The sequence below is a fragment of the Alligator mississippiensis genome, chromosome 16, assembly GCF_030867095.1.
Source record: "Alligator mississippiensis isolate rAllMis1 chromosome 16, rAllMis1, whole genome shotgun sequence".
Lineage (NCBI taxonomy): Eukaryota > Metazoa > Chordata > Crocodylia > Alligatoridae > Alligator > Alligator mississippiensis.
Window position 1 is genome coordinate 3397962 of NC_081839.1, and position 20498 is coordinate 3418459.

Sequence of the window (20498 nt, forward strand, 5' to 3'; positions counted from 1 at the left end):
GGGTTAGCGGTTTGGGAGGCAGGGGAAGGGGGTGGGGGCTGCATCAGGATGTCAGGGTGCTTTCTTTCCCAAGCTCACCGACAACGGGTCCATAGCAAATCACATCCCTGCGCTGTGCCTCAGTTTCCCCCTCTGGATTCTTTGCATCCCCTTGTGCTGCACCGCGTGGCCGCCGGGAGGCAGCACAAGGCCACTCTCTAGGCCAGCGGGGCTGGGATCGCCCCTGCCTCCAGCAGCTGCCTGGCAGGACACCAGCCCTTTCCCCAGGAGCAGGGCGTAAAAATAAAGTGCATCTCCCCCTGGACGTTGCACCGTCCTAGTCATTGCTCCCCTCTGCCGTGGCAGAGCTCCTGGGGCAGCCTGGACGGTGCGGATGCTGCAGCAGTAGGCTGGTATCCTTGGGGCCCTGCTGTTCTCCTGCCTGCCAGGGAAGGGACTCAAGGGAAGGTCCCACAGGACTTCCAGGGACCTTGGGCCAGGGCCACATGGGGTGGAAAGGGATGGAGGCACTGCCTATACTCCCCCTGCCCACCTGTGGCAGCTAGAGCTGCCCTCCAGCCCCCCACCAGGGAAGCCGGGGGGGTCCAGCCTCATGCTCCCCGTTCCCATCCCCTGCCCGCTCGAGGCCCACTGGAGTCCACCCCACAAGCCAGGACCAGCGGGTGCAGATGCCATGCGCAGGCTCCAGCAGTGGAAAAATGGGGTGCCCCAGACCTACCTGCCGGGGAGCAGCCAGCCCCTCCGCTCCGCTCCGCTCTGCTCCCGGCCCCTGGGCTCTGGCAGCAGCTCCAGCCCCTCCAGGTGCCTCCCTTTAACCAGGTGCAGCAGGGCAGGGCAGGGCAGGGCAGGGCACCTGCAGCCCACAGGCCCTCCTTAACCCTTCCCTGCCCACTACCCTGCCTCCCTCCCCCTTTCTGCCCAGCCTCCCCGCTGCCCTTTCTATTGCTTTCTCCTTCACACCTGGGCCCAAGCCTCTGGACAGGTTTCCCTTGGGCTGTTCTGCCGCAGCCAGCGTTCCACCCCAGAGGCAGCTGCATTCCAGCTGAGGACAAACTAGTCCCCTTCCTTCCCCCTGGCCCTTGGAGAGGCTGGGAAGGGGACCCCACAGTGCCTTGGGGAGGCGGCAGGGAATCTGCAATCCCCCCACCCCAGCCAGATGCGTAGCTGGGGGACACCAGCAGCCGTCCGATGGTCCCGGCTGGCAGGGACGAGGCCGTGTGGGATCCAGCTGCGGTTTGGCTCTTGATCCCAGTGAGGTCACTGGCCACCCTGGTGCAACGAAGGGCCCCACTGCAGATCAGTGGCGAGTCCCCTGCCGGGGCAGGGGCAGGGATGTGAGGGATATTGCTTCCTCCCTTCTGCTCGGCCACCCTGCCTTCACAGGCGTGTGCGTGTGGATCCTAACCTAGCCCTCTACGTCCTGCCATGTCTGGGCTGCACGGCAGCCTGGCACCTCGCAGCTCATACATAGCCCCTCTCGCGGCTCCGGGAGCAGCAGCGGGTCCAGGACACGGAGGGGGTTGGGGCTCACTTCAGAGGGGCACGGCGCTGAGTGCAGGGAGACCTTTGAGTATCACCCTTCTTGCCTTACCGTGCCTCAGTTTCCCCCGTATAAACCCACATGGCCCAGACCCACCAAGTCTCATTCTAGCCCCCAGCTCCCACCCTTGGGAGGGGATGTCCCAGTCCAGAGAGCACCACTGGGATGGACCCATCTACCCCCCTCACGGGCACCTGCCAGCCCCACAGCCCAGCCAGAGCCGTGGAGGGCCCAGTGCACTGCCCAGCCGGCTGCAACACTGCAGTGTTGGCTGGAGCCTGAATCCGGGGGCTGTCCAGGGAGCGGGCATTTCTAGCCATGGCAAGGCTGAACCCAGCCCCTTTCCATCAGATCAGCGCGTGGCCATGGGTAAACCCGGCGGGCTGCACGGCACAGCCCCTCTGTGTAGCATCTGGTGGGCTCCGGGCCTTGGTTGGGGGGCTGGGATTTTGCAGAGGGTGGTGGTTCAGGGGGGGCGGACACGCATCGGGTCTCAATTAATGGCAGCTGTTGCTTTGTGAAATACCAGCCCCCCATGGCGGAGGCTGCTGTTGCTGCACGGAGAGGGGGCTTGGCTGGGGTGGAAACCCCCCCCTGCAAACTGCAACCGGCTGCTTTGCTGCAGCCTCCCAGGCACAAAACCTGCAGGCGCTAAGGCGGCAGCCGGCTTCACCAGTTAGCCGGGAGGGGTGCCGTCCAGCCCGCCAGGGGCTTCAGCGGGGCGTGCTGATGTTTGCGACCCCGTTTAGAGCAGGCTTCCAGGCTGGGATGGGGTCGGGGGGAGGCAGACGGCAGGTCTTGCCTGCGGAGCTGCACGGGGCACCATTGCGGAGGCATCAGGCAGGTGCTCCCTGGCCAGCTGGATCCGTCCAGGCCAGGTTGGCCAGTGCGTGCTCACGGCAAGGGGCACGTTAACGTGGACGGAGGGGCAGGACACCTGGGTTTGGTTCCCAGCTCTCCGTGGAGGGCGCCGGCAGTTCAGATGGCAATCACAAGAAGCTGGCAGGGGAGCAGGGGTCGCACCCCCTCCGGTCTCACCTTGGCTGGATCCTTCCCACCCAGTTTGCCAGCGGCCCCTTTAGCAGCCCCAGATCTTGGCCAGAGCGGTGCCGAGCTGTGGGACCGGCTGCCCGGGGCTGAGTGTACCTTGCCGGGAGCCAACGCAGGGGCAAGACTTCAGGGCTCCGGGGGGTCGCCTCTCCGGCTGTGGGTCTGTCCCCTGCTCGACAGGCCACTCCAGAAGCCCCTGGGTTGCTTTGGGCCTCGCATCCATCGTGCCCTGACACGATGCCACGGGGCTGTGCCATGAGCGAGGACCGGCGCACGCGAGCGCTTGTATCCACCTACACAAACACGCACGCAGCCTCTGACCCAGCCGGCAGCAGCTGCAGACAGACGGATGCCTTTGCAAAGTGTCTGGGGCTTTGCCTTGCTGCCCCGCTCCTCCCACCCATGTTCTGGGCTGTTGTTTTAACCTAATCTCTGCCCCGGTCACGGCTTCGACAGCCGGGAGCTCGGTGGCAGCACGTGGCTCCCGAATTGCTTCTCATGGGGCGGCTCTTCTTCCTCCAAAGCAGCCGCAGCCCCGCTCGGGAGAGAGAACCGCGTGCCGTGGGAGAAACAGCTGCCTTTGATCTCCGTGGCCCGCTACGCCAGAGGAACTGCACGCGATGGGACTCACGGGGTGGCATGGGCCCATAGGTTTGGTCTGAGCCTGGCACAGACGTTCCCATCTGACATTATCCTCAGGCAGTTCAGTGGGTCTCAGCCAACGTCCCAGGGGACAAGAGCCCACAAAGAGCCCTGCCTCCTGCCCCTTGACCAGCTTGGCTGGCAATCCCCGGGGGAGAAGCCAAGGTCATTAAGGAGGTGGGCGGACGAGTCTGCGGGTCGCTCTCTGCCTCTCGTCCCCAGGGCCGTCCTTCAAACCAGAAGCAAACGGCGGGGGGGACGTTTTGGGGAGAGGCCAGCTATGGAAAGCTCTGTGTCTCTGCCCGGCTGGAGTCCTGCAGCCAAGATTGAAGGTCTCTTTCTAAAAGATACCCTCCAGCGCAACCACAAATTGCCAGGAATTACCGGTTGAAAATCTCCAGCCCAGGCTAGGTAGGAGGTCAGATCCGTCGAGCCCCTCCGGGACTCCGGCTCTAGGCCTCTGCGGCCGCCTCCAACCCGTTAGACTCGACCGGAAGGAAAACGAAGATGCTTGACTCGTTTTATTCTTTTTTTTTTTTAATGATAACCCAAAATGTACCATAGCCATAAAATGCCTCTACCAGTCTGGGATGGGAGAGGCCCGTGTTACGCTGCGCGGTTCTAACCGAAGGGGACACAACCATACAAAAATAGAAAATAGGGGATTTTTAATATATATATATATATATATTTATATATATATCCTATTTATATAAAGGCAAAAGTTCCCGGATTGCACGGTGTCGGAGATGACGCGCTATGTACACAGTGGCGCAGGGGAAGTACAAAATAAATACAGGGAAGGGGGGGAGGCAGGTGTAGCAAGAAGCTGTGGGGCCAGTGTCCGGTTCGAATGGCCGGGAGGTCCATGTGGTGCTCAGCGATGAGAGGGCAAGGCCCCGCTGTGCAGGAGAGAAGGGGCCCTGCCCCAAAAGCAGGGCCGGGGAAGCCCTGGCAGTGGCATGGCCCGGGAGATAAGCCTTGCCCGCCGGTGCCTGGGTCGACCCTCCCAACTCCCTTGTTCCTGGGGTTGATGCATGCAGCGCTCGGAAGCCGGAGCGGGGCAAGGGTGGTACGTGGGGAATACGGTCTGGGAGTGGGTTGGCTTTGCAGCCTAGCTGCTGTGGCTTTCTAGCCCCTGGCAAGGGGGTGTTTGGAGCAACATCGAGGGACGGCAGAGCCCGGGCCAAGCCCCTTCTAGGCGTCACGTGCCGGAGGGGGTGTGATGGGCTTTGAGAGAGCGAGGAGTCGAAGCTCGTGTGAAGCACGCCACTAGCTACCAGCCAAGGGAGCCCAGCGGCCTGATGCCCCGCTCCCTGCCCACCAGGGCAAAAGTGTCACCCTGACTTGGTCACCGTGCTCTGGACAAGCATCGGCAGCCGCAGTGGCGTGAACCAGCTGTGTCCATGGACAGTTGCTGCCAAAAAAGAGGCCTGAACTAATCCCCTGATCCACGCACCATGGACCCCAGGCTCCGAAGTCAGATGGAGGAGAGGGTGCAATGCTCTCAGCATGGGGCTCCGTCACCCCCCGCCCCAGCCGGGCGGTGGGACATCCACAGCAGCGATGAGCCTGCTGCAGCCTAGAGAGGGATCTCAGCTCAAGCAACAAAGGCTCCTGCATTTACCCCACGGCTCCCAGGCTCCTTGCCTAGCTGACAACCCAAGCCAGTGTGCCTGGTTGCACCCACTCTGCACAATGCAGAGGCCTGGACAGCGCGCGAAGCTGGGTCCCCTCCCTGTTTTATACTCTCTGCTTGCAAACCCAGCTCCAGCAAGGCTCAGAAACGTGGGTCACCCTCCCTCCCATCAGCCACCTGCTCCAAGGGGAGGGGAGCGCTGCACGTCCCCCCACGCGCTGAGCTGCAGGCAGGAAGCGTCTGCGGACATGGCACTAAGAGGGAAGACAAGTGAATAAATAAGCCCAGGTCTGTCATCTAGGGGCGAATGTACAGCGTGGGCCCGACTGGTGGTGGCAGCAAGCGTAGAAATGCCCCCATCCTGCTCCAAGTCCCTAGCAAAGAGGACCAATGGGACCAGACCGGGCCCACCTGGCCGCTCCTCTCTGCTTTTCATGGGGAGCAGAGCATAAATTAAAGCAACCCTGAGGCTGCTCTAACTTACGCCGAGGTCCAAGCTGCCTCAGCACCGATGGGTAGACCCCCCCACCCCATGCCCTCCCACCCTGACACCCCGATGGCTGGAACGGAGCCACTGAGAGCTGGGGGCGCGCATCGGCATAACATAAACAGCTATAAATAAGGATCTTTTATCTTAATAAATATCGGGTATATGGTCCGTACAATATACACATAATGCCCCTAGCTCCCGGGTTCAGCCTCTCGGCGCACAAGGAAGGTTTCACACGTAGTTTTCTTCAGCATCGTCCTCATCCGGGGAGTATTTAGGCACAGCTGGAAATGGAGCCAGAGAAGAGAGTAAGATGCTGGGAAGCACTGAGCCACGCTGTGGGCACGGGTGGCTCCAGGGACTGGGGACAGCCCTGGGGGTCACTGGTATACCGTGGGGCAGGAGAAGAGGAGCCACAAGTCACCACCACCCACGCTGGGGCTGGTTTTCCCCCAGGCCATGACGCTCCCGTTTTATACAGCGGCTGAGCTCCCGTATCCCCCAGGCTCATGGGAGATGCTGGTTTGATGCCAACCCTTCGCCGCTAGCATGAAGAGCGGGCCTGGAAATGCTGCCGTGATGGCACCCGAGCTCTGGTGGGAACAGGCCCATTGCTCTGGCATGACATCCCCACCTCCCCATGCTCAGCAAGAAGCAGAAATTGTGCTGGGCCAGCACTAAAATGAGAGGAGCAAAGAGACTGGGAACCATTTATGACCCCCGACAGTGCTGGCTCCGCTGTATCTCAATGCAAGGCCAGGTGCCATGGAAGGACCCACTACGAATTGACCCCCCAGCCAGGACCCCATCCGTCCCGGCAGAGACGGGCGACTCACCCAAGCAGCTTCCATAGTGGCGGACGCCAATGGATCTGCCCAGGAAGCAGGTCGCCCGCCGCAGGTGGCAGGCGGACGGGTAGGTGACGTTGTTGTTGCCGCACAGCGCGCGGTCCAGGCTGGTGGGCTCGGGGCAGGGGGCCGCCCGGCACATCACGCAGTGGGCGCTGCCCGTCTGGTCCACCACGCAGGTGTGGGTCCCGGAACACATCACGCTGGAGCAGGACTCTGGAGGAGCAATCAGAGGTGGCCGATCAACCGGGAGGTCCGTCCTCGGGAGGTGACGGAGCCGCTGGCACATCCAGAGGGGCAGCCTGGGCCAACCTCTGCTCTCAGGGTGAACCCGGGACAGCCAGCTCTACACCGGAGTAACCAACACCCTAGGAATAAACTGCTTCCCCTCTTCCTTTCCCCCATGCAACCCAGGACACCGCCTATATTGCTACTGCCTCTCTGCCTGCAGCAGGCAGAGGACTAGGATGGGGGTCAGATCGGTGTTTCTCAACCCTTTTAGACTCCAGAGCTCCCCTTGTTAGACTCCAGGACCCTCTTAGGAAATGCTGTTACCCAGCACAGCTGAGGGCAGGTGCCCTGAAAGCAGCTGGGAGCTCAAATACGCAGGCTGGGATGGGAAGGCATCAGCACGGCAATGCCAGGCCTCCGGCTTGAGACAGCGAACCCGCTGCATTGGGATCCGGGGGCATCGGCTGCGCTGCGTAAGGATTTGGACAGCAGGGAAAGCGGCCGGCCAGACCTGAGCTCGGCTTGGCCCTGAAGGCGCCCAGAGCTACAGCAGCCGGAGGTGCGTGGAGCACTCCCTCACCCTGCCGCTGCCGCTGCAATGCTCCGGTCCCTTGACCCAAGCCATGCAATCCCCACCAGGTTTAATCAGCAAGTGCAAGGCACGGGCCAAGCCAAGCTGGAGCTGCACCTCCAGACGAAGGCAGAGGGCTGGGCTCTTCTTTGACGGGTCACGGGGCTGCCGGCCCGGCCGACACACGTAGCCAGGGTGAATTTCTGCACGGACAACCCTCCCGCAGCCTCCGTATTTGCACAGGCAGACAGGGGCACGGCAGGCGTGCGTCATCGCTGCCGGGTTGTTATAAACAGTCTTCTGCTGGGGTTTACAAACTCCAGCTCCTTTGTGCGCTGGGTGGGGAGGTGGCTCCGTGCACAAATTCCCAGCTCAGATTTCTGCCCCCGGATTGGACTCCGGAGGGGGCCCTGACAGGCAGGAATGTCAGACACGGGGGCTGGCAAAGCGAAGCCTAATGCCGCTGACAGCTCTTGGCAGGGGTGCCGTGTTTTGCTGGTCTGCTTTTTTTTTTTTTTTAAAGAGAGCTTGATGCTTCTAAGTGACCTTTCACGAGCTGTTATTCTTCAAGCCAGGGGGTACGTAAGACCCACCGGACGCTGGCAAGTATCCGAAGCTGCTACCGTACTATAAAATAGCAGACGTCCCATCCCAGTCTGCGCATCCTATGCTGGTAAATACAGAGTTCAGAGATGCTTAAAGACCCCTCCATGGCTTCGGTCAGCCTGCGGCCGGACGCCCCGTGACCTCACCGCCACTCCTGTCATTTTTTGAGGACACGGATGTTTTTGCCTTGCTTTGCTGCCATCCGAATGGAAAAGGCACGGGGCAAAGGAGGCTTCAGCTTATGTCCTAGGCATTGCAGGCTGTCTGGGGTCAATACGATACCCTATGTAATGCCCAATGGTGTCCAAAGAGATATGTTGCTGTGCTCTGGTGAAGACCTGCCTCGCCTCACCCCAGAGCTGGCTGCATCTCCAGGACGGATAGTACAGCCATATCTCAGTGTCCAGATCTCTCTGGGATGCTTTGAGTTGAAAGAAGCCCGCAGCCTGCCAAGCCATCTCAGCCTGGGGGAACTCACCCGACACCCAGAAACCCATCTGGGTTTGTCCTTTAGTCCTCAACCCCCAGCTCGCAGCGTAGCACCCCTGAGGCCGGTTCCCCGATGTGAGCAGACAGCAGGAGCCCAGGGAGCTCCCCCCCAACCTTGTCTCTTTGTCTTTCTCCAGCGGAAATCTGAACTTAACAGGCAACTTTCTTCCTTCTTCATCCCTCCCCTCCTCCCCGTCTCTGGAGCCGCGTCTGATGGAGCACAGCTGGTATACATGATCAGTGCTCCCAACTGCAGCCACTCGCACCAGCTGGGGACCTGCTCCCCTGATCTGGGAGGCTCTGCACACCCCCACCCCGAGCCCAATCCTCAGCTTATCTGCACTTGCACTCCTGTAATTGTGATGCTGCTGCCACGAGAGCAAGAGAGAAGCCACGAGGGCAGCATTTCAGCAGTTACTCCACTGAGGGCTGAAAGCCTTGGGGTTACAGCCTGTCACCTTGATCTATGCTGGACAAAGCAAGCCCAGCGGGAACACGCTTTGCACACAGAGGAGTACCAGCAGGCTGCTCAGTGTCACACGCGTCTGGCTTTTACCAGCCACTTGGGAGGTCCACAGAGGCTGCCAGAGACCTACAGGCCTGCTGCTTCTCTCCGGCTCTCCTCCTGGCTTGCTCACAGCTCAGGGACCCCCAGGTCCGGGCACCAGGGATTGCACTAGTGGGCATATCTAGTGCATATATAGCTGCCCCGGTGGAAGGGGTTGGCTGCTCGGTAGGCAAGCAGGGAATTCCCAGCATGAGAGGAGCCGGGCGCCAGGCGCCGGCATGGACTCACATGCCCTGATCGGGGAAGGCACCATGCCCCAGAGCTTGGAGGGTGCCACAAAAAGGGTGTGTTGGGAGAGCTCGGGCGCCCCACGTACTTTTGCATTTTCCCTGGTACATCACTTCCAGGTCGGGGTGGTCTCTGCACTTGGCCGTCAGCAGCTCGCACTCGTCCCGGTAGGTGTTGCCGTCGGAGCCGCACACCTGCAGCTTCCTGGGCAGGCGGGAGCAGTCGGGGGCGCAGGTGCACTGGGGGCGGCCGTGCTTCATCTTGCAGACCTTGTCGGGACCGCACACCACCCCCTCGCAGGACTCTGGGGACAAGAGAGGGGTCACTCCCATGCTAGCAAGGCTCCTCCAGGCAGCTCGTGATGGCCCCCACCAACCAAGCTGGAGGCTGGCCCGCTGGGCCAGGACAGATCTGGCTATAGGGGCCATGCTGGTCCATCTCTGCCGGGCACTTGCAGCACTGAGGGCAACCCCGGCTGACCTCCCAGACACCGCCCAGCACAGCACGCCAAGGTGCAAATGATGTCCCCTGTGCAAACGATGTCCCCTGAGGCCCATCCTGCTTGAGGCTGCCAACTGCACCAGCCGCACAGCTGGCCACATCCTCCAAAGGCCAGCGGGCTTCCTTTCCTTCTCATGCAATGGAAAATCCTCAGCAGGCAGCGCCCGGGACCCTCCCACCCGCCTGGCCTTTGCGATCAACACGTCCCCTCCGTCAGACAATGCCAGGGCCTGTTCTGCAGCAGGACTCCGTGACTCGGGGCCGGAGCTCGCGGAGACCCCGTCTGGGCCGCTCGGGGGGGGCCGGAGCAGGGGGAGGCAGAGACAGACAGCAGCATTGTCGCGTGGGGTCGCACCCCGGCAGGCGTCTGTCTGGGTTCAAAGGGCCCCTTGAGCCGGTGTGCGTGCGTGACGGGCGGTGGAATTTCCCCCGAGCGGGGGAGAGCGCTGGGAACCCGGCTGGGCTGGGAACCGAGCCTGGCGTGGGTCGCGGGCTGGCTACCACCGTGGGAGGGCTTGGGAGATGGGGGCTGCTGGGTAGGAGAGAAACCCCCTGGCAGAAGACCAAACGCTGACCCTGTCTGATCCCGGAGGGGATGCGGAAGCATCTGTATCACAGCTGGAGCTGGGGCTGAAGTGGTGGGTTCCTGGATCTGTTCTGGGGGGTGTGGGGCATCCCCGTGCCCCAGGCACCGGGCAGGATGGTCCCAGAAGGGTCCGTGCCAGGGCTTGCTTGCAGGCAGGGGGAAGAGGCAAGCCTAGGGGGGCTCTGCCCGCACCCCATTCATTGCACCGCGGACTCGTGGCCCGGGCACGTGTCCTGCAGGAGCTGGAGGCACGTGTCCCCGCTCGTCTCCCCAAGCCCCAGGGCTTTGACCTGGCTGTGGGGTGGAGCAGCATGCGTCATGCCCGTAGCTAAGGCCTGTCATAGCCTGGAGTAATCTCTTCCCAGCAGGAACCAGAGCACAAGAGAGGTCATCTCTGCTGCTCTTTGCCAAGGCCTCTGGCTCACGGCCCAGGGGCCCGGGGAGTACATGGCACTAGCACTGCCTGAATGGGGTGGAGGGGGGCGGTTGTTCCTCTTCTGGCTTTAGGTTGGTCCTGATCTCCACTCTGAGACCCCCCGCCCCACTGGAGACAGCTGGACGCAGGGCGCCATGCAAAGGTCCAGCAGATCCAGCTGATGCCGTGGCCAAGGCTGGGCTGGTCCTGAGCCCTCAGCTGACCTGTGCTCCAGTCCCTGCCCCGTGGCAGGAGCCCAGGCCATTTGGGGCAGTTTGAACATAGGCTGTTCACGGCTCCAAGCGGGAGACATTGGCTTCTCTTGCGGCATCAGGCTCCGGCCGCGCACCCAAGTCTTTCATCAGCCTGCAGCCAGCCCTTTCCTCCCGTAGTCTCTGGGAACTGATCTGCCTCCGAGCCTGGCTCAGTACTTCCGATCCCTGCCATCACGCGTGTCCTAGCAAGAACGGCCCCGAGGCCTGATCCTGCATGGCACTGAGTTCCCAGGCCTCTGCTGCCTTCCCTTGTCTCTTCCCCGTTGCTGCTCACTACTCGGCACCAAGCTATGCCGGTGCTCTGGGGATCAGGACCGGGCTCCAGCTCCTAATCCTCCAGCCTGGCCTGGTCTCTATTAGGGCTCTGAAGTCAGGAGGGTAGGATTGGCTTCCACCCCAGTCCTCCCCTCCAAGCTGTTGCGTTGTTTTGACTCCTCTGCCCTTCCTGGAAGCTTTCCAAGGCTGCATTAGAGCCCGGGAGACTGCGGGGTCTGGGCTGGAGCTGAAGGGCAGCGCAGGGAGCCTGGTGGTCTGTGAATTGGCTCCTGTTTCCTACGGCCTGAGCCTCCAAGCCCGTACCCTTCCTACCGGGTCAGCAGGTCCCTGGGCCTGTCCTCACATGGCCACGCAAGCGTGGTGGGAGGACCTGAGTGGCTGGCTCCTTCCGCCACATCTGGACGGCTCAGCACACACAGCTGGAGCCTCTCCGCTCTGGGAAGGCGCCCATTATATAAAGACGCTTTTGCAAAAAATAAAAATTAAAACGCTACGGAGATGTTGAAAGAGGAAAGGGGAGGGGAAAATCCCCCCGGAGGGAACCTCTGGAGGGAAGGACTACCCGGGAACAGGCCCCGGGTGCTCACTGGCTCCATGCCCTCTCCGACCGTGGGCTGTCTGGCCAAGAGTCGTGCCCTATGTCTCCAGTGGGCAGGGGGAAGCCAGGGATGAACTTTCTCTCCCCCATACAGGGCTGGCACTGCATGGCAAGGGCTGGGGGGCACGGGGAGGGGGAAAAGCCCTTTGGAGCAGGCATGTGTTGGTCCCCGTGGGCAGCTCCAGGGAGCCCCAAAGCCACGTTAATTTGTGTTAGAGCCTGTTCCCTTCCTTGGTGCAATATCCAGAGGGCAGGAGGCCGACTCAGCCCTTTTCCCCTCTTGGGGTCTTGGCCTCGCTACTAGAGGGGAAGCAGCCGATGTGACTGCAGTCGCCTCGATCCCTCCGCCCTGCCGATCCTACTCCGGTCGCTCTATGATCCGGGATGGGGACTGAGACGGGACTGGGGAGAAACCCCAAACCCCCAGATCCATCCGCGACAAGCTCTGAGACAGCTGCGCTGTGTGATACGGATCATTTCAGACTCCCTTCTGCACCCACGCTGCCTGGCACGGTCCAGGTCTCCTAGGATGGTAGACGTCTCGCACGGGGATTCCTGCCCGGCCAGGCCAACCTCTCCCGAGAACCTGCCACGGTCAAATCTGAACCCAAACCTCCAAGCCCAGGAGCTGCTTGGGGCCCAGAGGCTGCACTGGGGCTCTGAGCAGCACATGGGGGCTTTACTCTTGGTCCTGCTTCAGCCGCTCCATGCAACCTGGGGACCATCCCTGCCCAAATCCCCCTCCCTGCTCTGTGCCTGTCTCCTCACTCTGCAACCCCCTCCGATGTACTCTGCCTAATCGCTGGACTCGGGCAGTGGGGTGGTAGAGACATAGCCGATGGGGGTGTTGGCTGCTGCCCAGGCTGGGGATGGGGATTGGGCTGTGCCAGTGCTCCTGCTAGGACTTTGATGTCTTTTGAGAGATCTCTATTATCCCTAACCTCTGCCTTGCTGGGACTTCAAGCCGGAGATTCCTGGCTAGAGGGTCTTGCCCCTCCACTCAGGGTCAGACCGATCGCTGCATTGGGGTCAGGAAGGAGTTTTACTCCGGGTCAGACTGGTGTGGACTGGGGGGATTTTTGCCTTCCTCTGCAGCAGGGCTCTAGTCTCTGTCTGCAGTCTTTTAAGCCTCTATTAACAACCTTTTACAGCAGCAGGACATTGCCCACCGCGGTCCCCCTACTTCACCTGTGTCAGGTTCGGGTGTGACGTCTTGTGTAGTGTCAGGTTTAACAACAGCTTTAGTAAGAGGTTAGATGATGGATTTGTCTGGGATGGCTGGAGAGGGCTGATCCTGCCTTAGGCAGGGGTTTGGACGAGATGTGACCCCTTTCAGCCCATGAGTCTATGATACCGGGCTAATGCAAATAGGCATCGAGCAAGCACATGATGCCAGGGTCTGGGGGCATTACAGGCCCTTGCTGGGATCAGTGCCACCGGGCCCATGCATCCTATCAGCTGGCGCCTGTACCTTTGCACGGATGGCAGGTCACAAGTCCCAGGAAGCCCAGGAGGCTGATCTTGTTGCCCGGGTAGGTGTAGTTGGACCAGGCCACGTCCACGTTGCCATTGCTGCAGCACTCCTCCCAGGTCACGCCCGTCCGGAGGATCATGGTGCATTTGGCTTCCTTCCCCTGCTGCAGCCAGCAGATCCCCTCTGTGTAGAGGAAGCAGGACGTGAGAACCGGGCTCAGGAGCCGGCGGCTTTGAGACGCAGCAAGGGTTAAGCGCCAGGAAGCCAATGCAAAACTAAAACAGGGTCTTTGGACACATGCCGCCCTGTGCACCCCTGACGCTGCCCTGTGTGCAGGGCTTTGCATAAAGGCATGGATCCTGCAAGCTGCCCCAGCTTGGGCAACGGGGCTCTTTCAAGTGTATAGCCTAGGTTTGCAAGTGCCCAGTTGTCTGCAAACTACAGCATTTAAGAGAGACCCCCCCCCACCCCCCCCCAACTCCTTTGCTCCCAGTTCTGGGGTCCTCTGGAGCCCACTGACCCTCGCAGACCTCATGAATTAAGCTCTGAAAACCAGATCCCAGGGTTACGGGGTGGGGGAGCGGCGTTACAAGGATTAGCACCAATTCTGACTCTTGGCTGTTCCCAACCCTGCTGCTCTGTCTTCGCCTTGGGTTGGGCGCTACAGATGGGCGCCGGGTTGTGAGCATCACTAGGTGAGACAGAGCCACCGACACCCAGCCGGCAGAAATCAGGAGGATCTTAGGAAAAAAAAACCCCTGACGAGCCTTTTCAAACCCTAGTAACTTCGTAACAGGCAGAGGAGATTCAACCTGAGGAACTAAAAAGAAAGCAGGGATCATTTGCATGGGCTGGCAGGGGGGAACCTCATACCCACCCCGGCAGCACAATGTGTTTGCAAATGAACTCAGTTTGAAACCATGCCACGATATCATCCCACTGCCACCGGGGAGCCAGAGCAGGCCGGTCCGCGGGGAACGCTGCCACCCCGGCATGGCCAGCTGCGGTCCAGGAGCGGACGTGTGCTGTGCCGTGCCGGCTTGGTGATCCATCCATCCATCCATCCATCCCCGCAGCCCGCCGAGCCATGCTTTCAGCAGACAGCACTTGACGCTGGGCCCCTGGGACGCGGCCAGGCCACTGGCATGCGCTCCGGCTGCGTCAAAAGCCCGTTTGTTTCTTAATCTCATGAGTGAGTCTTTTTTTATTTTTTTTTTCTTCCTCCCCTTTCTGTGAGTGATTCCTTTGCCATTTCCGTCTCGGAGAAGTGGCCTCTTCTGACGCTGGCGGGTCTGTTTTCTCACCGGCTCTATCCAGGGTTTGGGGGCCGGACCCTGGCCTCCAGCAGCTGAGATCAGGGCCCTATGCTAACCCACCCTTGCTTGGGTGGCGGTGGGGCTTGGCTGCAGGAGGTTCGCAGGGAGCCGCGGCCGGGCCTCCAGCGGAGCAGATAATAACGGGCTCTGTGTCTGAGCCGCCAGCCATCAGGATGCCCTGTCGCTAACCCGGGAAGAGAGGCTCTCGCAGCTCCCCCGGCTGCTGGTCTAGACGGATGGGTTGCTCAGGCAGTGACAATGCACGTGGGATGTGTCCAGGGACCCCTGGCTCCTTCCTCATCGCCCCCCGTGCTTCTCCTCCCAGCCTTCCTCCCAGCCCCGCACCGTGAGCAGGCAAAGCAGAGGATTTAGCCCCTAAGCAGCGGCATTGCCCTTTGCATATCCCCCGTGCTGCAGGAGAACAAGCAAGCCGATTTCCCCAGCAGCCCCCGGGCGGGCGCTGAGCGGACTTGCCCTCCCCAGCTCAGAGAAGCTGAAAGAGGGCAAGGCAAGGGCTTGTCTTTACGCAGGACTCCCCCCACCGCAGACACTTCTATCCCAGTGCAAGCCTGGCTGGTCCCAGCTGGCTTTCAACCCCTTCCCAGCCCCCCACAAAGCTGCTATCCTAAATCAGGGTGTTCCCCCAGGTAGGTGCTCTGGGGGGGACCTCATTGCAATGCAAACCAGAGGATTTACCATCAGCGTTTGCTCATGTCAATGCACCATCGGAGGCTTGCTCGAGATCACACAGTGAGCCCATGCCACAATGGGAAACACAGCCGGACTGTCCTGTTTGTCCAGCTGCCAGGGAGAAAACCCAGGAGTTTTGATCTAACCACTCAGCAACACTGCTCCCCCCACCCAACCATTGCCCTCTGCTCCAGTCAGGATTCTTCCTGGCTCTTAGGAGCAAGGGAGCATTTGTTAAGGGGGCATGCGGGGCCACGCACTGCCCTGTTACACCGGACAAACCCAAGTGGAGTCACTCCATGATGGACCGCCATCTACATCAAACCCGCAGCTGGCGTGAGTGCCTTTTAAGGCAGTAATACGTGTAGCCTGGACATTGCGGTGCCTGGAAGCACCAGGAGAACGGGGCAGCCTGGTCACGCCGCCCATGCCCGGCGCCATGCGACATGCAGACGGACAGGACCCAAACCCCCAAATTCAGGGGAGCGACAGCAGTGGCACCGGCCAAAGTCCAGGCCTGTCGATCCTTCTTTGGCTTGTTATAAAAGGACCGGGGGTCAGATTCCAGCCCAGCCTCCCCCGGGGAAAAGCCCTTTGGGTGCAGAGGGTTTGTTCCAGGGTGATCCAGCATGCTGGGCCCCACCCAGTGAAGCGCTGAGCTCTCTCACTGAAGCAAATGCAAGTGGCAAGATCCCAGCATCTCCCAGGATTAATCCCCGCCGTGTGTATGCGGCTTCTCCCCACCGGCTCTCCCCCAAGCTGGTGCTACCAGGTGTCCGGCCGAAAAGCCATGCACCCTTCTCACGGCACCTGGGCAGCTCACGCCCAGCTCAGTCAGGCTTCCCCCATTATCACCACAGGCCAGATCCTGGATGCTCTGCCCTGAAGCTGATGCATCTCCATCCTGACCCACTAACCCCTTCGTTGTCCGGACGCTACAACCACCATGACGGGCACCTTAGACAAAGGGGCAAATTAGTTCCAGGGATTAATTCCAATTACCCAAAGCCGCCCTGAGCCTGGGTCATCTCAGGACCAGAGAAAGGCCCCAGCCACAAAACACAGTGGGAAATGCCAGCACTGGGATGGGAAGGGGAAGGACCCCCACCCTACCGACTGCTCAGTGAAGCAACCTTCTCCTTCCAGTGGGGTTGAACCCCAGCCCTGGGGGGAGCGTGATGCTGAGATCATCGGGGAGACTCAGACACCTCCAAATTTAGATCGTGTCGAATCTCCAACATCACCAGAGCAGTTCTAGGACTAAAGAAGAAAAACTGTCCAGCTGACAACATCATTTGCAAGTGAGAAGCCGGCCTGGATTGAGCTCTCGAGGGTCTGAGACATCACACTGCTTGGGGATACTTATCTGTGAAACATTATTATTCACGATGGCTATGGCCATGCTAATGAAGGATACTGCCAAGTATAACAAACTCCCGCAGGTATACCCCTGCCTAGCTACCACGCTATCTAGGTGTCTTTATATCCCTTCAGCAGTAGCAGCCTTAGGGGAGGGAAAACCGGGCGACCGCCTGGGGCCCGCACTTTAGGGTCCCCAAAATTTTGCAGCAAATGTCCGATTTGCTTATATGCCATCCAAACGACACCTCTAAGGGGCCCCAAATGACTCTCTTGCCCAGGGCTGCAACAACCCTAAGGCCACCACTGCCTTCGGCGGCCAGCACCTTGAAGGCATCCCAAAGCACTTGGTCTAAAAGGTCTTTGGCCAGCAATGCTTCCAGGGATCACCCGCTGAAATGCAGCTGCCTCTAGGGAGGAACTCAGGAAGCATTTAACAGGGGTACAGCCATGCTGAATGCAGCTGCCCAGGAAAGTGAGGAAAGGAGATCCAGTGCCTTGGCAAGGGCTGAATAATCTGTGGACCTACAGCTAATGGAGCAGCACCCAACCTTCAAAGCGCTCCACCTTGCCACCCTGGTTAGGAGCTTAGGGGAGAGCTATTTGAACGGTGAACTGGGGCAAAGAGAGGTGCCCACGGCCACAAAGGAAATCGGTTGTGGAGCTGGGAATCCCACATCCCAGGGCCTTTCCTTTACGGCAAAAAGCCAATTAACCACCTGCCCACACAGCGCTCAGAGAGCCTCCAACTCCATTGAGCTCATCAGCGGCTCAGGCCATATCGGTAGCAAATCCTCCTGATTTCAGCGAGGGACTGAGTGACCCCTGCTCTTGCAGCTGGCTCAGCCCAGAGCCCCTGCCACGCCGGGTCTAAGCCACAGCCATTTCATTCATGTTTTACGGGCCCCAGAGGCACTGCGAGTGGTCAGGGCAATGTGGAGGAGTGGTCTTACGGTCCAAGCATGGCCCTCAACTCCCTGGTCAAGCATAGCCGTGACCCAGGCTTCTTGCAAGACCCAAGGCGCAGTGCCTCAGTTTCCCTGTGCTACAAATCATTTGTGTTTCCACGTCCCTCGGGCATGCAGACAATGGGGATCACATCAAGAGCATGGAAACTGGAGGATCAGCCGCGGAAGAAGCTAAAGCTGCCTGGCGGGAGTCGGGTTTTATCTCAGGCGGAGCGAAACCGCAGTGGAAACTTGGAGGCTTTCAACCGCTCCCGGGATTATGGGTGGTTGCGGTGTCTGGGACAGGTTGGGCTGGAGACAGCCATTACCTAATATCAGGGGCAAGCCTCCGGCGGGAGCGAAAAGCACTGGGAAGGTTAGTTCCACCTGAGCTTGAATGCCGAGTGCTACAGACCGGGCTTCAGTTCCTTATAATGATGGGAGGGGGTTATTCTCCATCAGCTGGCACTTTACCTAGTCCTGTACGGCAGTCCAAGGGGGTCAGACATGACCGGATCAGCGCTCTACACCCTCCGGCACCTCACTGTGCCCGGGGTGACTGCACCGAGGCAATCAGGAGGCTCCGGGGGCTTTGCCTCCAGCCCAGAGAAAAGGCACTTGGCCTTCCGGCTGCATTTCTCGCAGTCCTCGGCACGGGGATCTGGATGGACGCTGAGATCTCAGGGGTGTCAGTGCAAAGTGCCGCTAGGCGATGAGCCTTTATGAGGGGAGCGGGGGGACACTCTTATCCTAGTCAGCTTGATGAGCAAGATCAGTTGCGGCCTAAGGACCCCGTGGGCTCCCTGGCCGGTCTGCACTCAGGATCCCTCGGCTCTTTCTCTACTAGCTGAGATTTTTTTCCCTGCTGCTCAGGTTAAGGACGGCAGCGACCTCCCAGCAAGTGTTCCTGGCCCTAAATCGCAGCCCTGTGATCCCCGGACCGAGGACTCGTCAGGGCGTTCTGCAGATCAAACGGGGCGGGCAGGGAATTATTATCAAGGAGGCTCAGCACTGGGCAGGATCCTACACAGGCACTAACATACCAGCCAGAAAACACACCCAGCCGTGCCAGTAGCTGCCAATGCTGAAGGCTCCCGAGGAAGCAGAGACAATCCACACCAGTGTATTTGGGTAGTTTTTGCTCTTTGCAGCACTGGGAACCGGTTCCCCCACCCCTGGGACAGGCCCAGCTGCATTTAGCAAAGGGCCTGGGGGGGTCTCAGGTGAGGGATAATCCTGATCCAGCTGGGGGAGAAACCCCGGCTGGGTTGGGTTTGCCTCACCCCACAGCCCCTCTGCTCCCCTGGGTGCGGGGTGCCTCCCGCCCCAGACCTGGGGCTCACAGCAAAGGGGGGCGGGCGTTAAATCAAGTCAAGCCGAGCCCCAGGAAATGCAAGTGCGGGAGCCAGGTGCAGGGGCTCCCCCGCCCGAGCCCACCTGCAGGCACCTGGCCCGGGGCTCGCCCGCCAAGAGCACTTACCCGGGCCGGGGTCCGCTCCGGCGGCGTGCCAGCACACGGCCCCGAGCAGCACCAGCCAGGGCGGCATGGCGGGACCCGAGCGGAGCGGCGGCGGCAGGAGTTGGCGGGGCGCTGGCGCTGGCGCTGGCGCTGGCCCGGGCCCGCCGGCGGCGCGGGGGAGCGGAGTGCGGGCGGTCCCCGCCCGGCGCTGCCCGATCCCGGCCCGACCTGTTGCGGCGCGGGTGAGAGTCCCGGGGCGCCCCGCGCTATATAAAGATTTTTTTGTGCGGGGTTGAATCATGCGGGCGGTGGGCGGCGTCTGCGCGGCAGCCACTGGAGTTGCCGGGAAAGGCTTTGTGAGTGTGTGCGTGTGAGTGTGAAGGGCATTGTGTGTGCGCGCGTGGAGAGCATTGTGTGCGGGAGTGTGTGTGTGTGCAGGGCATGGCGTGTGTACGTGCGAGTCTGGGGCGTTGTGTGTGCGTGCGTGTACGCGCGTGTGTGTGTGTAGGGCATTGTGTAAGTGTGTGTGTGTGTGATTGTCGGAGGTTCCCGATCACTCTGTGTGTGTGCGTGTGTGTGTGTGTGCGCGCGCCTGTGGGTGCGTGTGTGACTGAGGTTCCCGATCACACACACTCTCTTCACTTTACCCACGCGGGAGGGGGGAGCGCGCACACGCACACACACACACACACACACACACACACACACACACACACACACACACACTCCCGGGATTAATGCTCTTTTACTCTGTTCCTCCCTTCCCTGCCCTCCCTCCGCACCGCGCCCGGCTCCGCTATGGGAGCGGCTCCCGCCCCGGCCCCGGGCTGCGCTCCCCCGGCCGCTCCTCGGGAGACTCCCAGGGCCCGGGGCAGGGGTTTGTGCCCCAAAGCTGGCAGAGAACTTCTTTTCCATACTTGGTCTAATAAAAGAGATCATCACCTCCACCTTGTCTGCCCGTGTCCTTACACCAACACCCCTGCACTGTGTGTGTGTGTCAGTGTGTCGGTAAGTGGGTGTCTGTCTGTGTGTATATGTGTGTCTGTGTGCGTTGTATGTGCATGTGTGTGTAGGTCTGTGTGTGCGTCTATGTATGCCCATGCGTACGCATGTGTGTAGGTATGTGTGTGTTTGTGTGTCTATGTGAGTATGTGTGTGCATGTGTCTGTGAAGAGGGCAAAAATAAGCGGCGGGAGGGGAACAAGCTGAAGAGAGGTTTGGATATAGCAAAGGATCTGTGACAAGAGCAACTGCAAGTCCTCCGAGAAGCCTGGGGTCCGATGCAGCACCATCCCTTACCACTGCTGCTCAAAAAGGATGTAAAATGCTGCTGGACCACAACGGACCCACTGGATCCACGCTGCACGCACTTTGCACTCATGTACACCGGTGAAGGGTCCAGACCGAGTGTCCTCCAGGTTCAAGCAAGTGGTTGGGGGTCTCGGGCAGATCTCGTCCATCGGTCTGTCCAGACCTGGGCAGACTCTAGCCGTGGCGCTCTGGTTCGGGTGTTGCGCAGCCCTTTGCATCTCCACCCCCGAAACGTGAATCAAGCGTCATGGGCTTTCTAGTGGAACGGTGTTATCTCCCCACAGGGAAACTAAGGCACACCCTGAATTTGTCAGAGGTCACAAAGGCAGCGTCAGAGGTTTCCAGGTGCCTGCACTGTGTTTTATCTGGCAGGCTTTGGGGCTGGCCTG

General features: G+C 60.5%; 1 protein-coding gene across 1 annotated transcript; it reads right to left on the reverse strand.

Moving 5' to 3' along the window:
* Positions 1 to 5484: 5484 nt before the first annotated feature.
* On the reverse strand, positions 5485 to 19392 carry FSTL3 (follistatin like 3). Its single transcript, XM_006272519.4, has 5 exons — positions 18820 to 19392; positions 13025 to 13210; positions 8991 to 9206; positions 6198 to 6425; positions 5485 to 5645 (listed from the first exon to the last, which is right to left on the reverse strand). The coding sequence occupies exons 1-5, from the start codon at positions 19097 to 19099 to the stop codon at positions 5593 to 5595; spliced, it is 963 nt and encodes a 320-aa protein (XP_006272581.2). The 5' UTR covers positions 19100 to 19392; the 3' UTR covers positions 5485 to 5592.
* Positions 19393 to 20498: the final 1106 nt, after the last annotated feature.